At 42.4% G+C, this 16,726-nt stretch overlaps 1 protein-coding gene and 3 long non-coding RNA genes across 15 annotated transcripts in view; all 4 read right to left on the reverse strand.

Moving 5' to 3' along the window:
- LOC148405357 (uncharacterized) overlaps window positions 1-4,459 on the reverse strand; it is a 5,591-nt gene extending 1,132 nt beyond the window's left edge. Inside the window, exons 1-13 of one of the 8 annotated variants that reach the window (XR_015864233.1) lie at window positions 4,417-4,459; window positions 4,265-4,289; window positions 4,062-4,167; window positions 2,808-3,977; window positions 2,663-2,722; window positions 2,280-2,367; window positions 1,930-1,985; window positions 1,772-1,825; window positions 1,646-1,700; window positions 1,362-1,568; window positions 1,198-1,296; window positions 784-1,036; window positions 1-576 (exon numbers count right to left, since the gene is read on the reverse strand). The exon at window positions 1-576 is cut by the window's left edge and continues 1,132 nt beyond it. This is a non-coding gene — a long non-coding RNA (uncharacterized LOC148405357). The other 7 variants (XR_015864232.1, XR_015864231.1, XR_015864237.1 and 4 more) reach the window with 7 other exon arrangements.
- The window catches only part of LOC148405358 (uncharacterized), a 12,994-nt gene extending 1,132 nt beyond the window's left edge, over window positions 1-11,862 (reverse strand). The window contains exons 1-4 of the long non-coding RNA XR_015864239.1: window positions 10,925-11,862; window positions 10,404-10,804; window positions 10,229-10,323; window positions 1-107 (exon numbers count right to left, since the gene is read on the reverse strand). The exon at window positions 1-107 is cut by the window's left edge and continues 1,132 nt beyond it. This is a non-coding gene — a long non-coding RNA (uncharacterized LOC148405358). The remainder of the gene's footprint in view (window positions 108-10,228; window positions 10,324-10,403; window positions 10,805-10,924) is intronic.
- Window positions 5,866-10,222, reverse strand: LOC148405359 (myosin-binding protein C, slow-type-like). Of its 5 annotated transcripts, XM_088406661.1 has the most exons (7): window positions 9,522-10,222; window positions 9,290-9,445; window positions 9,145-9,228; window positions 8,043-9,066; window positions 7,688-7,788; window positions 6,413-6,552; window positions 5,866-6,333 (listed from the first exon to the last, which is right to left on the reverse strand). In XM_088406661.1, exons 4-7 carry the CDS (start codon window positions 8,078-8,080, stop codon window positions 6,277-6,279), a joined length of 336 nt encoding a protein of 111 aa, XP_088262787.1. In that variant the 5' UTR covers window positions 8,081-9,066; window positions 9,145-9,228; window positions 9,290-9,445; window positions 9,522-10,222; the 3' UTR covers window positions 5,866-6,276. The 5 variants fall into 5 exon arrangements, 1 of the variants encoding a protein (XP_088262787.1); XR_015864227.1 differs by having other exon boundaries at window positions 5,872-6,552; window positions 7,678-7,788; XR_015864230.1 differs by lacking the exons at window positions 5,866-6,333; window positions 6,413-6,552; window positions 7,688-7,788 and having other exon boundaries at window positions 7,861-9,066; window positions 9,522-9,621; window positions 9,704-10,222.
- Window positions 11,863-13,658: 1,796 nt separating the features above from the next.
- Window positions 13,659-16,726, reverse strand: part of LOC148405360 (uncharacterized) — a 51,912-nt gene continuing 48,844 nt past the window's right edge. Inside the window, exon 5 of the long non-coding RNA XR_015864218.1 lies at window positions 13,659-14,011. This is a non-coding gene — a long non-coding RNA (uncharacterized LOC148405360). The remainder of the gene's footprint in view (window positions 14,012-16,726) is intronic.

The following is a 16,726-nucleotide window of genomic DNA, read 5'->3' on the forward strand; positions in this document are numbered from 1 at the left end:
GGCGGACTGGTGCTGCTGCTGATGAAGAGGCGGGCCAGGCTGACTGCCACGCACAGCTGTCGTCCGCAGGCACAAGAAGCTCCACTCCCACTTTGGTCCCCCATTAACTGCAAAAAATAAAATTAGAAATTAGTAATAGCGCTCAGTCGATTTGCATTAGTACGCAAGCGCGTGGTCCAATTCCCCTCGGTAGCTCTCAACCAATCCAGTGCCTCCGCAAGTCCAAACCAGACACAAAGGCCTTTTGTGCCGATCGCCGACCATCTCCTTCCCACACTTCCAACAAACAAAAGCAGCTCCAAATCCGACAACATCTAAAACAACTAGCTGGCCAGCAACATCCCTACGCCAAAAAAAGCGGACGCGCGTCCAAGCCGCAACTACCAACACAACCGCCATCACCTATCCGACAACATGACAAGCAACAAGTTCCCCTCGCTCCAAGGTACCGCACAAAGCTCACTACCGCCCTCTTGCGTTCGCCAACTGCAGGTGCCCCTCGGACGGATGATACTTAGCCGTGTGCCGCTTGATTCTTCAGTTGCGGAAACGCTCCTTCGCCGGCCTCCATGCGACCTGAAAAACAAACAAACGTGCCTGTGTCGCTTATAAATTGATTTGGTTTTATCGCTCCATCAAAAAAACATTAAAATTGGGGTCTGAAAAGCTAAGTTTTGGCTGAGCTCAGACTAATTAAAGTGTGATTTATTCTTTGAAACTATATGTAAATTTCATACTTTATTCCTCAAAACAATAAATATGTACAGCGATGTGTAAGCTTACATTTCTAAATAGGAAACGTTAGGAGTCCCATTCAGTCTTTTTTCGGCGCAGCTCCTCTCGCAGCCTGCAAAACAAGCAAGCGCAAGGCACACTCACTTTTGGCAGCGAATGATTTGAAGGCGCGTTTGTACTCAGGACACAGTTAGGCCTCTTATCCTGTCCCAGCTCCGCATATTGTTGGACGGCCCCCGTCTCGCTCGTACGGTCATCTCCTGGCTCCTCCCACTACTGTGACGCACGCCATCTGCAGGTTCTGATTTAAAACATAGTATAAAGCGTGTGAACATTTTGCACAGGTTTGGCTTCTGAATGATGGAATATGAAATATCTGCTGCATTTGTGGCTTGCAAATTGAATCGTACAGAAGCTGCTTCTTTGGTTTTTGCATGATACGTTTGTAGTTTTTTTTTGTACCCCGCTCTGGTTGCATCACGTGCCAGGAAACAAGTGAAGAAAGGTTGATCTGGAAGCATCTTCAGTCAATGGGCCTGCGCGTCCGCTTCAGACTGCGTCCTGCGGGTGGGTGGGGGACAAGTCATTTGGAACTGCTCGCACGCATTTGCCGTGCATTGGATTACCTTTGGCCATTCGGTCTTATTTCGGCGCAGCGTCTCTTGCGGCCTGCAAAACAAGCAAGCGCAAGGTACACTCACTTTTGGCAGCGAACTATTTGAAGGCGCGTTTGTACTTAGGACACAGTTAGGCCTCTTATCCTGTCGCAGCTCCGCATATTGTTGGACAGCCCCCGTCTCGCTCGTACGCTCATCTCCTGGCTCCTCCCGCTCCTGCGACGCACGGAAGAAACAAAACTGATAAATGAGAACAGTGAAAGAAGGTGACGCCATGACTGACGGCCGAAGACCTTTGGTGGCTCAAGCGGACCCGGCGGATGGAGACGTCAGCGTCGAGTCCTTCACCTTGGGAAAAAGTGAGACGAAACAAAGATCAAACGCCGGCCCGATTTGCACAGACCTCGGGCGGATGATACTCGGTTTCTGGGCCGCTTCGGTCTTCATCTGTGGACCGGCTGCTTCCGTTGTCCCTTCAAAAGACAAAATGAAACAAAAAGATATGAATTTAAACGAAACCCGCAATAACCGAGGAAACGCCTTGCTTCGATGAAGAGCGTGTCAAAGCGCAACTTACTGGATTGCCGCGTGTTTTGTGGCCTTCATCCAGCTTCTCTTTTCATCTGGCTCCTCCTAACCTTAAGAAGCACAGCAATTTTATTTACTGTACATCCTGCTCCCGCCGCCACTCCGCTGGCCTCCCTGCTACAAAAAAAAAAAAAAGAGAAAAAAAAAAAGCGCATTTGCGTCGGCCACCGAAAGGTCGACGGCACCCCCGGACCTAAACTCCAGGAATTCTGCAGGACCAGCAGGCTATAGAGGATAGAATTCTGCAAGGGGTTAGGCGGAAACAAGCCGAGGCTCCAGGAAGCGCTTGCTCCCGTTGACCCGCGCGACCCTGTCGACGCAAAAATCGCATGGGCTCACGTGGCGCCGCAGACGGGTGGACGAAGCCTCACTTGATTGGAGCGCCGACTTTGGTGCCGACTCTCGCCCGTCCTCTCGTCTCTCTCCGCTGAAACGCACAAAACCTCGAGTCATCGCAGAAAGCAACTCAAACGGAGCAGATCGCACACACACAGTCGCCATTTAATTAACGCGCACCCAGTGAATTCGTGACAGAGTAAACATACACTCCGATATACTTGTGAGGACAAATGCATTTCCTAGCTACTAATACTCGTAGAATTGTGAAGGCTCGCTGAGGTGTCTTGTCCCAATTGGCTGCTTCCCCCAACTCACTACATCTAGAAAAAACTATATAAATACATACATAGCCATCCCATGCATATCATAAGGTGTTTGATTACCTCAACGGCATGCGGCGCCATTGATGGTTGTGCATCTCTGACACGAAGGCTTCTTGGGACCTAGGGCAACCCATACATTCAAATGAGCTTGCGTTATTTGGGAAAAGCAACAAAATTGCTTAGAAAAAGTACAAATGTGACATACAAGCTATTTAAATGATCAGAGTCTGCATCCTTCAATGGGCCACAGAAGTTGCCCACATTCAAAGTTCTTGCTGAGATTATGTGGAAGGCATTTATTTCTACAGGAAAAAAAATAACAAAAACAATAATTAGGATGAAACAAGTCAAATATCTTCAAAAATATTCAAATATAAATAATCAAGTATGCAAGATTGGACATGTTATTTTAGACAACTTACCTCAAATTGAAGTCCATTTTGCATTCCAAAAATGGCGGCGTAGCACAAATTGATTGTGCTGCGAAGAAATTATAGGCGACGTCCAACAGGATAAAATGATCACAAAATTTTAGGCGCCGCTGAGTGGCAAGAGACTATTTTGACCGAAAACGGAGCAGAGGTTTGATGCAAACGAGGCAATACAGGGGTTAGTCAAAATCATTAGGTTTGGTAATTGAATTGTATGGCAACCATCTTTAAGACCAGATACGCACATGAAAAAAAACCAGAATAAAACCCTCAACCTAAAATAAAATGCATTGCAATATTCAACACAATCAAATATTTCATCGAAAAGCCCACCCAGTTCAATTCCCATTTGAAAGCCATCAGGACTGTTTGGTCAGCAAAGATTTAAAAAAAAAAAAAAAAATGGTGGCCACCATTCAAAAAAAAACAGAAAAGGAAAAACAACATATGCAAGACATTTTAGAAATTGGTAAGTGCTCAAACCTTCCAACGTGGTCGTGCAACAGCAAAACCTCATTTTACACTTGCAAGAAAGAACAAGCAGTGCAAATGAAAATGTGCACACTTAAATGAGTAAAGGCCGGTCGGTCGCCTAGGTGGACCGCGCTAACGCCACTCGATGACCGTGCAAAAACCTCATTTGTTTGTGTGTGCAAAGAATGCAAAGTTCCCCCGTAGCAAACAAGCAAAAAGACTCAAGTACAATATTCAAAGTTGCACATGAAAACCTTTAAAAAAGGCACACAACACAATGTTCAATAGAAACAAACAATACAATCCGTAACCATTCAATTCCGAAGCATAAAGCCGTTTGAAAGCTAAACAAAGATTACAATCTGCATTTTCGACACGGTTGAATACAAACGGATACAAATGTGATCCACATGACGAAAACGCGGAAGACTTGTGTTGTGCTCAAACCTTCCAAGACGGCTGTGAAAATCCTAAACAAACAAACAAACAAATTTCTTGCAGGAAACGACAAACTAGAAGGAAAAAACATTAACAAACATTTGCGTGTTGCTTACCATGCGACCCGCCGCCATTTTTTCCGCATGTGACCACAGCCGTCTGCTTGCTTGTTTGATACTTCCTTGCACATTAGAGCGTGAAAAACTCGGATTTTAGACGAATCTGCCTCAAAAGCAACATAAAGCAATACGGAAATCAATGCAACAACCGAAACATTCATTCATTCCCTGATGTGTCCTATCTATCCGATTGCACAAACCTTCCTTCGATGCTTTGTCGAAAACCTGCAACAAGCCACAAAACAGAAAGTTATTAGAGGAGAAAACATTTGAAAAATTACAAACATTATCCAACCAACCGTGCGTGCGTGCTTGACTAAGAAAACGAACGTGAGGAACGTAATTAGAACACCTGCGGAACGCCATTTCTCGAGCAAGCCAGCAATTTAAACAGCTCACTTCCTGGTTTGGGTACTTATTTCGCGCCAAAGCCAACTTCCGCTTCCGGTGGCGTCTAGCGCTGCCTTGTGGCCAAAAATCTTTCTAACCGCCGATGCTTGTTTATTTATTTTTTTCTTCTCTAAAAAGCTTTTCTATTGCGCATGTTTTTCCTTTTGAATAACGATGTTTAAAAATAGATGGAAAAGTACTTTGTAAGGGTTCTTTTAAGCGAGTCTCACGTGGAAGGTTCGCTGACTTAAATCTAGAACGATGCGCAGAATTGGGGATTAGTATCGAATGAAGTCGCATGTAAAATTATTGATCATTCGGCCCACGTCAAAACTTTATTATTTGTTTTACCTTCACATATAATTTGCCATATAAAACATTTCTAACTTGAAGCTCTGTTCAAAATTTAAAAATTTGCAGACCAAATGATAGACCATTATAATGAAATTGAGTTTTCGTGTTAAAAAAAGTCAGGATAAGTGTCGACTTAAGCCAAATGATAGGCAAACCGCACGTTGTACACCAAAAAAATCCATCAAAACAATAATGCAGTCGCGGTATCAATTTACACTAAATAAAGTTTAAATAATTTTTTACTAAATAAAGTTAGTTGCCTGCGGTGTAGCATTATCGCCACAAGAGGGCAGACCTTTACATTGAAACCAATTGATGGCCGTTTTCGTAAGCTCATAAGAAGGAAACTCTTATTATTTTGGATTGTATTGTATTCTGTTATATTTAAAAAAAAAAAAAAAAAAAAGACCGAAACTCATGTTGAGGGCATTTCTTCATGAATTCATTTGGCTCGGTCCACATATAAAAGTTGTTATTATGATATGATATTATTACGGTGGTACTCACTTTTTGTGTTACGTGCACAAGTAATTTCTATGCTCTTTTAATAAATAAAAAAGCAAATAAATAAAAAGCAAATAATAAATACACTTTGAACTGGTGTAATGCGCGCGGTCATAATGTAACCATTCGCGTAGTCATAACTAAAACTACGTAGTTTGAGAGCTGTCTGCGTTGTATCATTATCGCCACAAGAGGGCAGACTATTGCATTCAAACCAATTGAATGACCGTTAAGGAGTCAGTTTTCATACTCATATCATGGAAACTCATGCATTTATCATTAGTTCACATGTAAAAGTTGTTATTAAGGTATGATATTATTATGGCGGTGTGTTGTATGTAAAGTAGGTCATATGTGCTCGTTTTCATCTTTTCACCTGTCTTTTTATTTCTTTTTTTGCAGACTGGGATGTCCCGCTGTCGGCCGCGCCCAATTGAGGCCATACAATCACGTGACACACTTTATTTGTCTTGTTAGTTCATTTTGGCATAACTTCGAGTTATTTGGTCAAATACAAATCAAACACACGCATTCGATTCCTTAAAATGTGCAATTATTATAACGTATTTTATTCAGAAATTCCAGAGGATAGATAACGTAATTTTATTCTCATAGATTGTCTGCTGAAAAATGAATGAGCGTGCATGCCCACGTTAGCTTCACGTGGAATAGTCCGCTCCATACACGCAAAAACAAACACCTGTTTCCGAACCTTTAATGTAGACGAACGTGTTTTTTTTTTTTTTTGGTCTCTGTCACTCAGATGTCGCCATGAGGCAAAAGCGTCTGCGGTGGAAGTCCGGGGGCTTGTCATTTTCCCCGTTTGGAGCGCGTGGGTGCTTTGTCGTCTGTGGTTTGTAGAAAACTCATACCTTCTTTGACGTTGAGGGCACTCTTCCTTGTTTGGGTGGCCGACTCGCCAAGTCCACACATGTTCTCAGAAAAGACCCTGAAGTAGTACTCGTTACCGACCACCAGTTCGGTGACGGCGATGGAAGTGCTCGATGCACGTGTACCATTCCTACGTTCGGCACATCGAAATGTGTAAATATGAGGAACAAGCAATTGGCGTTGCAGATCTCTCCAAATCCATTTTTCACCATTGTCTTCTTGTCTGCCTTTTGAATGGTGTAGCCAGTTATTGCCGCATTGCCGTTATCTCTTGGAGCGGTCCAGGACAGCGATACATTTTCTCCCCAGACGTCTTCGATATTCACAATCTGGGGAGGCCCAGGGAGGTCTAACGGCACAGAAATGGAAAAAAAATGAGCCTCAGCTTCATTTGCGAAAATGCTTCTCATGTGCTTCGTTCCCTCACCTATTGTGTGCAACTAACCCTAACCGTTGTATGTATGTATCGGTCATGCGCTACTAACCCTTGCGGCGTGCAAACAATAAGTTGTATGCAATGTACTAACCCAGCTTTGCTCCACGTCCAACCTAATACATTAACACTAACATTTTGCACAACTTGTACCGAATTCAATAAGTTTTGCGTTTATTCGACATGATTTTAAAGTAGGAGGACGGGAATGCGGTGAGGCCGCCGGCTCCTTGCGGGCGGAGGGGATTACTCCGCCGACTCCAACACCTGAGGTTCAGTGTCGCGAAATGTATTCATCTTGATTGTGTGCAACTAACCGTAGCTGCGGCTGGTCTTTTATTGGCTTTTGCAATGTAAATAAATGTACTTTAGTCATTGAAAAAAGTCGGATCAAAATTAGGCTCGGCGTTTCTAATGTTTGCGCAACTGTTGCAAGGAATTGTACTGTAGTCCTTTTATATGGCGCCCACGTAATAGACGCAACGGAAGACGCTGAATTAAAAAAAACAACTTGCCTAGTCAAGACACTTTAAATACGTCGGCGCTACGTGTTGATAGGTGAGAGGCAGATAAATGTACATTTTTTTTTAGGGGGGGGGGGGGGGGGTGCTGCGGCCGGCACCAGCGAGCCTCGTGCGGACAAGCACCTAAAATTGAGTGGGTGAATGTCTTTGCGCAGTCGCCATAATTGATTTATTCTCGCTATTCAATTCACCAGATTTGAGTTCATATTTTATCCAACAGAAATTATTTGTCGGTGTTTCACGACGAAAAACAAAAAATCAAGCCATAATCAAACGAGGGGGATACACGCACCCATCTGATAAATTATTGTCGGAGACTCGGAGTAGATTTAAGATAAAGTATTGTAAACATGCACATCATGATGGGCTAATTAGTTATTTCAGCGCGAACAACACTTTTCGTATTCGACTAGGTGGTGATGCACTAAAGACGGAAACTATCTTGCATATGCGCGCACAAAAGTTCTCTCGTTTAAGACATATCAAAAGCACTATGGCAAACTAAAGGCTGACTGACAGGAGCAGACCCGTTCGCAGTCGTTTGCGGATGTGGTCCCGCTGTTCTTTGTTCCTGGGCCGGGCCGTTTCACCGTCTCCCTCAAGGCCTACAAAGGAGCCATGGACAAACCTGGGACAAAAAAAACAAAAACAAAAGCACATGCGTGTACACTAACAGCTGTCAGATCTTTAAGGAGAGGAGTCAGGAGAGGCGAGGCTTTTATTGCACAATAATGCACATGCATGGATGACAAAGCACTTGTTATATTTTTTTTCCAAAGATTAGAAGAATTTGTGAAAATGTGCTAAACACACATATATATATATATGTATATTTTTTAATGATGGTGAAAGCAAGTTGACTGGAACGGAGCACACGCTGACCAAGGAGGGTGTTGCGTGGAGGAAGGGCTTGTGACCATCAGGACTGCAGACCCCGCTCAAGGACGCATCTGGAATTCATCATCCACCCAACAGAACTGCAAAAGAAAAACATATTAGTGACAGACTTTTATTTCTTTATTTTTGTACATATAAGGCTGGTCCAAGACGATTTTGACAGCGCTCATCCCCACACTGTCACAAGCCTTTGACATCACGCCACTGAACACCATCCTTCAAACACGCCTACACTGTCCACAAATCCAAATGACACTTTTCTTCATCCACAAAAGCCAAAGCACCAAAACACTGTCCAACTGACCAAAGACGGACGCGCGTCCAACCAACCTCTCCAAAAAATTACTGTCCACACCTGCTACCCTCACGACCAGCACAACTTGTCTACCATCTCCAACCCAAGCGAGGCCAAACAACTCAACTCTGCCCCCTCGCGGTGAACATTCGCAGGCGCGCGTTACAGTCAATGGATACTTCTCCGTTTGCTGCTGTGGTCTTCAAATGTGGATCTTCTGGCTGTCTTCCTCGCACCCAGCTCAGCTCTGCAACACAAAGGAATACAAACGAGCGGGGAACATTGCGCACAAAAGCATCTTAAACGAGGCGAACGGAAAATATGACGCAGCCCGTAATGATTCAAAGCGCTGCAGAACTTGTGGGCCACAGCCGCGCCTGCGGAAAAGTGCTCCGGCCGCCTCGGGTCCCGCTCGCTCGTGCGGAAGCTCCATCGAAAAAGCAGCTCGGCTTGATTTGATTGGAGCGTGCGTCTTGTCCGTCCCGGCGGCTCATTTGGAACATGCAAAACACAAAACTTGATCAGGAGTCGTTTCAGTTGAATGTTAAAGAATAGTTACTTAAGTTTAAAACTCCCATCATGCAGTGAGTTGTCTCTGTGCACCCAGTGAGTTAGTGAGGGAACGTATACACACACACACACACAACATATACATGCCCATGTATAGCTGCGGCCTTGCGCTCCAAGCGTCGTACAGGGAGCGTCGGCACCTTCCTTGTCGGGGACAGAAAAGAAGGACTCAAGCTTAACGTGACTAACATCCACTTGAATGTGCACTCGTTTTCCACTCACCTCAAGAGCTAATCAGCTTTTTGTTTTGGAGCATCTTCATGACAGGCGGAAGGCTTCATCTTGCTCGTGCCAACAGTCTGCGTCCTGCAAAGACAAAACACTGAGGTTAGGAACCACTCCTTTGGTTATTTGCGCCATTTCTTACCTGAGGCGAGCGGACCTTTCACGCAGCTCTTCTTGCACCCTGCACAACAAGCATATTCTTACTTTTGGGACTTTCGTGTTTTCTCGGACGGTTGTACTTATGATCCTGCTCCGGTTCTTCGAGGTGGCTCCCATCCTCGCAGCTTCTGCCTTTACCCTGCAACAACACAAACTATATACTGTAGCTGTATGCCACTATTCATTTCAATTGTGTATTAAATGTGTTAAGTTACCCTCGTCCAGCATTTTGTCCACCATACAATTAGCTGTTACTCATCTCTCTGGTCTGGTGGTTCTTTCCGCCTCTTACGCCAACCCGCTCCGGTCATTAGGCTGCAAGCGATTCACAGAGAGCAGTCACAAAACTGAAAAATGTCAACCATACTAAAAAAAATAAAATAAACAATGACAGGACTCGTGGCCAAAGATCTTATGAAGGTTCCAGCAGGATCAGAAGAGCACATTCGGCTGCCATGCTGATCTCCTCCAGTCGGTTGACCACTTCGCTGAAGCTCGGGGCCGACCTCAACCAAATCGCTGGGTGTGGACCATAGATGGAGAGTAGCAACATAACACATTAAGCCCAACTACACAACTGGAAAGAAGAAGAAGAAAAACACCATCAGAACAATACTCATGACCCCGGTCCAGTTCCTCTTTGTAGCGATCGTCTGATTTGGTACCCCCGTGACCACGCAGCACACCGAGCACCTCTTTCCTCCAAGCCTGCCTACACTGCACACGCGCCAGCTCTCAAAGCAACATCCCCAAAATCAACGACAATCTGCTCTGGATCCAGACAAGCCAAACCACCACCTGATTATCTCCAACCTTCTTTGCCAAGACTGACACAACTCCAACCACAAGCTCCAAAAACCACCGTCCAATCCTGGACTCATCAGACCTTGCAAACATCAACCGACAACTTTCCTGAACAAACCACAAAACTTGCGATTCAGATTAACGTCATTTGTGTGCCGCATGACTGATTTGTAGAACTCCTCCGTCCTGATCCTGTCCACACCCATCACAGTCCTGCAACAAAAAAAAAAAGGACAGTTGAGTAGCTTGAATCAGAAACTTATAGTCACTTGTATTTGACTGGAGGCAGCCACCTTGTTGCTTTCTTTGTTCGTGTTTTTTATCTCATCCTGCCCATTGTTCAACCGCAAAATGCATACCGTGCAATTAGTTGTGTGCGGTTCTATTATTATTGCCCGGGCCTGCAAGACAACGGTGAGAGGGGGAAACAGCAGCAAAAAAAAAAAAAAAAACAGCAAAATGTACAGTACAAGTGATTAAACATAAAAAATACAAACGGAAAAACAAGTACAACAGGTGATTAAATACAGAAAAGCAAAATGTTCAGTACAAGGTTTTAAATATAGAAAATACAAACAGAAAAACAATTACAACAGTGACAGGTGATTAAATACACAGATTTTTTTTTTTAAAGTAATTTGTGCCTTGATGTGGAATTGTTCCTTTTTCTCATCGATCATGCTCCTCTTCCAGCCTGCAAAACAAATATGCCGTTAATTGTGTTCAGGTAACTTGTTTATTTTCAATAATTCAACGAGAATGAGAAAAAAAAAACACAAAAAAAGCTGAAAACGTTCTACAAATGTACTTTCACCTGTTTTAGAATATATTTTGAATTTCTGAGTCAGCTTCTGTCATTGTCCACAAGTCTAGTGTGCTCCAAGGTCCTCCTGCTCACCATTTAGGAAAACGCATTCATTTTTAGCTCTAGGGAAAAAAAAAAAAAAAAAAGTACGTTTATAGGCCATTTCATTGATGTAATACAGGTAATTTCAAGTAAATGCAAGTCGAAAGCATCCTATTTAAAATTTGGATGAATTAGCATTAAACCATTAAAGCATTAAATTAGCACAAATACAATCAAAAACACTTGTCCAAGGCACTTAAAATGCACATCAGCAATATCGGACGATAGATGGATTCATTTTGCCACAACTTACCTCAAATGAACGGAGTATCCAAATCGGTGATCCAAAATGGCGGCCAAGCACGAGATCCGGAAAATGTTTGTCGTCCGAACTCCGGCGGGAAACAAGAGAACTCAATCCATGCAAAAAGTTTCTCCATATATGCTCGATATAATTAACGCGACGCATTTTCAAGACACGACCACGCACGCAAATGTGGAAAGCCCCAGAAAAAAAAAAAAAAAACATACCCCTGATGGCTTTTTGCTTGGGAATTGAACTGCCCCAGAAAAAAAAAAAAAAAAAACATACCCCTGATGGCTTTTTGCTTGGGAATTGAACTGCCCCAGAAAAAAAAAAACATACCCCTGATGGCTTTTTGCTTGGGAATTGAACTGCGAGCTACAACATTTAGTATGCACCGGTTACCGTGAAAAAAACAAACAAACAAACAAAAACACAGAATAGCAAAATGGATCATCAAACCTCCAAAATCCTGACGCATTAAAATCCTGCAACAAGCAAAGTGTTTTGAAGAGAACCGCCGACAAACATTTGATCGTGTACTCACCTGCAAACGTCCGGTCGCCATCTTGCCGCACCCGTGACCTACATGTGAGTCATACGCTCAAGCACACCTGACTCCAACTCACCCGCAGGATTTTTTTTCTTCAGTCTTCAATTAGTGGCCGATTGTAAGCACCGTTTAGGTGCATACCGCTGCCTGCTGGACAAGAACACTCGTCCCCATTTGAGAGAAACGACCATGTTTTTTAAGGCTTTAAATAAACAAACGAAAAGACAACCCACACGTTTTTGTTTTTTTTTTTTACAAAAAGAACGTGCAGTAAGTTTTTTTTGTTTCCATTTGAGAAAAAAAAAAATAAAAAAGGGACGTGAGGGGTGACCCGAATCATTTTATGTAGGTTTTTCTTTTCCAAAAGAAAAAAAAAAACAAGTCAATGCATTTTAAGCCTTTCAAAGTAATAAAATGATAAAACACAACATATAGTAAGACTTAAACGAAAGACAGCGTGTGTTTTACTCCTTTGTAAAACGAAGATTTGTAAAATGATTAGCATACTTTTGGGGGTGGGGACATTTACTTGGCAGCACTCTTGGCGCTGTTGAGCACTCAAACTTCTTATTACGATTAACAAAAAAAGAATTAAAATACACTTTAATGATACACTGTAATGTGTTTGCATTTATTTATTTTCGTTTTAATGAGCTGTTATTTCTTTTCACCTACTTTACGGGCTGATTAACATACTTATTTGAAAAAGCAAAGTTTTAGACCGCTCGGCCACTGCGATCGGTGTGGCCGAATCGTCTGAATGGAAGCCAAAGAATTGGTCCAATGGACCACGATGCCGGTCATCTCACGGCAAATGTTTTAGTACAAATTCCAAAGTCTCTATAGTCTCTGTATGCGCTCTCAATTCCCGCCGTCTGTCCAGAATTTTTCTGTTTATACTTTCTCCCTCAATGTTTATTCCAAATGGCAGGATTGCGACACGCTCTGCAGAAGATTTCACTTGCAACTGGCCCGTTAAGTCGTTAAGGTGTAGTTTTAATGGATTGGTCTGCCCTCTTGCGGACACAGTGGAGAACTGCAAGCGGACTCCTTTCTAATGTACCGGTAACATGAGCATTCGTCTATACTGCCGCGTCCGTCAATGTTGCTTAAAACATGCTTTAATGGCAATTACGTGACTGCGAACTGTCGAATTCAATAAAGTCTTTTTAAATGGAAAAAATGCGCTTTTTTTCCGCCAAAATGTCCAGGCATTTTCTGCAACCCCCCCAAAAAAAAAAAAAAAAAACGGTCCTGTTTTTTTTTCCCGCAAAAAGTACATGTATAATAAGACTTTTTCCACCTAAAAAAAGACCTTGTGTAGTATTATTTTTTTTTTTTTGTAAAACACGAACTGCGTTAAGTCAGGCTCTATTTTCCGGGGGGTGAAGGTGGGGGGGGGGCGTGGGGTAGGGGTTGGGTAATGTTTTTTTTTTCCACGCAAATAAAGACAACGTATAGTAGGGCTTTTTTTTCCTTCGGAAAATAAAGGCTTACAAAAACAACTTTGTATAGTAAGGCATTTTTTTTAGTAAGGGGGGGGAGGGTGTATATAGTATGTATATAGTGAGGTGTTTTTTAAAATCGGTGTTTCATACATCTAGGAAGGCATTTTTTTCGCATAAAACGTCCATGTATAAAGCTTTTTTAAAATAGAAACTGACGGTTCGAGATTTCCTCAACATCCTACCCGTCTAGATTGTGTCACAGGGCTAAACCCTCAAAAGGAATATTTCTGTATGAGAAGATGGTTATGTGTGTGTGTGTGTGTGAAGTTTACCACATTATCTAAAAAAAAAACAGCAAAGTTGTTCTGAAGACTTCTTTTTTTCAAACCTGCTGCATATACAATTCACTTGATTTTTTTTAAAATTTTGGCATTAAACAGTTGGACACAATTTCTTCTCTCTCTGGAGCCTCCATTCAAGTGCGATGAGACACGCATGATAATCACACACACAAATCCCAGCCGTAGTGGAGAAGTTGAACCTGCTCTGGCCAGCGTGGTCCACCTTGTCCAGGTTGGGGTTGCAGGCGAACTGGATCATGGGCGGCGGTCCGCACATGAGCAGAAGGGTTCAAATTGGGACGAAACTTGGACTTTTATTGACCCGTCCCGCCAGCGATCATGCCCAAGTGGTTGGCCGTCTCGGTTACGGCCGGAGACTTTTTTTTCTCGCCTGAATGGCCAAATCACCTGCCGAGGCAAACGGACCGTTATTAATATTATTATAATCATGATTGTGCAATGTTTAAAAAAAGAAAAGAAAAAAACCAAGTCTATAGTCTTCAGTGAGTAGAAAATGATTGATCAATAAAGTGAACAAACCTCAAGTTTTCTATTTGAAATAGAATACAGCTAGTGCTTTTAACAATTTCTATTTTTTATTTATTTCTGACAAAAGACGACTACCGCGATACTTGTATAAAATCGTAGTATGGTTAGATGGCCACAGGAGGGCGCCAAAGTACCATGCAAGGGCCGCTATCAGCCTGATACATTGAGTTGCAAGCATGTCATCTTTGAAAAAAAAAATCATAACTATGCATTTATGTAACATATTTTTACATCTATATATGCAAAGTACCAAACCCAAATAACCGAACATGAAAAAGTTGTATTTTTATATCAATGACAAACAAATTAATATTATTATTTAAATGGCCGCTGAAAATGGCTAAACCCTCCTTAACCTCAGCCATTGCTTATTTTTTGTCTTTTTTTCAGGTGAAAACTAACTCAAGTCGTTCGCAATGCTTTATCCACTTCTGTTGACATTTTAAAAATGAAGATAAAAACTGCAATAGCGCAAAATATCTCATAAGAAGCACACGAACAAGCAATTTTCTCGTATCCTCTGAGAGCGATCACACAATGCAAAAGCGAGTGGGCTTACGTAAGACCCACTTGGCGACGCATTATGGATGAACATCTCCTTACATAAAGCTCCGATGATGCATGCGAACATGAAGGCACTTTTTTCGTCCCCTGCGAGACAAAAATGGCTCTCACAGCGGTTTGAACCCTCACCCCTGACCTCTGACCTGAAGAGCCATCTTTATGCCACTGCTGAGCAACTGGACCAAAACAACCCAAACACCTGCTCACCAACATCAACAATTCTAACTAATGGCATTTCCAAATAGATTATCCGCCAAAACAAAGCGCTAGTTTATGGTTAGGAGTTGATCTTATTTCATAATATTTTTTATTCGTTTTTTTTAAAGCTGATTGAAGGCCATTCTACACTTGATACTAGTTTATTCCTTGCATCACCCCAAAATTCTTTGTATCTGTGGAAACACTGCCAACCAGTGGTCACAGTTATCACTACAGCGCTCAATTGGCACTCGTCAAGGGTGTCAGCTGCCCTCCGTAAAAAACAAAACATATTTGACTTGAATTTTACGATTATTTGGATTATTATTTTAAAAGACGAGAATTCTCATCCATGGCACTGAAAGGGTTCATTTTGATTTCTTTTATTTCTGGAGTATATCTTTTATCCAAAGTCCTTGAATGCTGCCAAGCTAAGTAACGAGTGATGTCATCAATGTTTGGGTGCCTTTATAACAGGAAGTTCTCAAAACAAAACACACAAAAAAAAACCCCATCAAGGTCGTAAACATATGCAACACATGATAATGACCCACTTTTTGATTTTATGATGCAACCTTAAAATCTCTCTATATCACAGTAATTAAAAAAAACACGATATTTTAAGCCGCTAAAGACAACTGTTTAAGAAAAATATTTTTCTTTCAACTATACGGCCCTAATCTGCTTTTGTACTGGTGTTTGTGTTAAGTCTACTTTTTGGACTCAATTACAGCAAATTCCCTTCATGTTTTGGTTCCTAAAACACACCTGCCATCCATTTTCTCCCTTTGCTAACATAAACATCAGCGGTTACACTTACATCCATGCAGCCGCTCCCATAATCTGCCCTTCATCTGATAGCGAACTCCCAAACCAAGTCCCACCCTCATGTTTACCTTTACAAAGTAACTCTTTTTTTTTCCTACGGGGTTTCTTACAACTCCGTTTTGACAGCCCCTCCTCCATAACCTCCAATAATTATTTTGAAATGCAGAATACTGCATTTTTCCCAATGTTTTTCTTTACTAGGAAAGAAGCCAGCAGCGTGGACTCGTAAACTGCATCCCCTTCACTGTCACAAACAGGTTGTTAAAATTGTTGCCGGATGTCTCCCACAACCCTTTACGCTCTCCTCGCGACAAAAAAAACCTCGTTGTCTCCCTTCCTGTTTGTTGTGTATTAAATGCTCTAGTTTGCCTGAACCTAGCACTAAACACGATGTGTCTGTTGAAGATAGGATGCTGTTCTATTCAAAAAAAAAATCGATAAAACTCAGTGACAGAAGTTGAGTCATGCTACGTTGATAAATCCATTGTAAAGGACTAGGACGAAGGTAATAATGCTAACGCCGATTAGCGCGCATTCTACTTAGATGTGGTGCTGATGTGTATCAGCAGCCCATAATTTACCGGACCGACTTTAATCCGAAGACCACCAAAGTGGTCCCCATTAATTATCCGCCAGTCTAGACAAGCAGCCTAGCATAAAAAAAATCACCTAGGAGGCTTATGAACAATACTCAATGGGGCACAAATGAAGAAAATTTTTCGAGCCATTTTGCACCCGCTGCTCTTTGCACTTCCCCCTGCTCCTGTACAAAAGTCCGCCTGTCTTGTGTATACTTTTGCTTCCATGAAAGGCTACAGCTGTGCACTACCATGTTGGATCAACACTCAAGTACCTTAATTCCACAAATAAGACACGCTTGTGTCACAGTAGCTTGGTTCTAAGCATCAACACGGAGGTCAATGAACTTTTACAGGATGTCGCAATCTGAGTTTACCAATGAGAATCCTCTGATAGCAGGTGAGC

Source organism: Hippichthys cyanospilos, chromosome 22 (genome assembly GCF_059441005.1).
Source record: "Hippichthys cyanospilos isolate Australia breed blue-spotted pipefish chromosome 22, RoL_Hcya_1.0, whole genome shotgun sequence".
In the NCBI taxonomy this organism is placed as follows: Eukaryota; Metazoa; Chordata; class Actinopteri; order Syngnathiformes; family Syngnathidae; genus Hippichthys; species Hippichthys cyanospilos.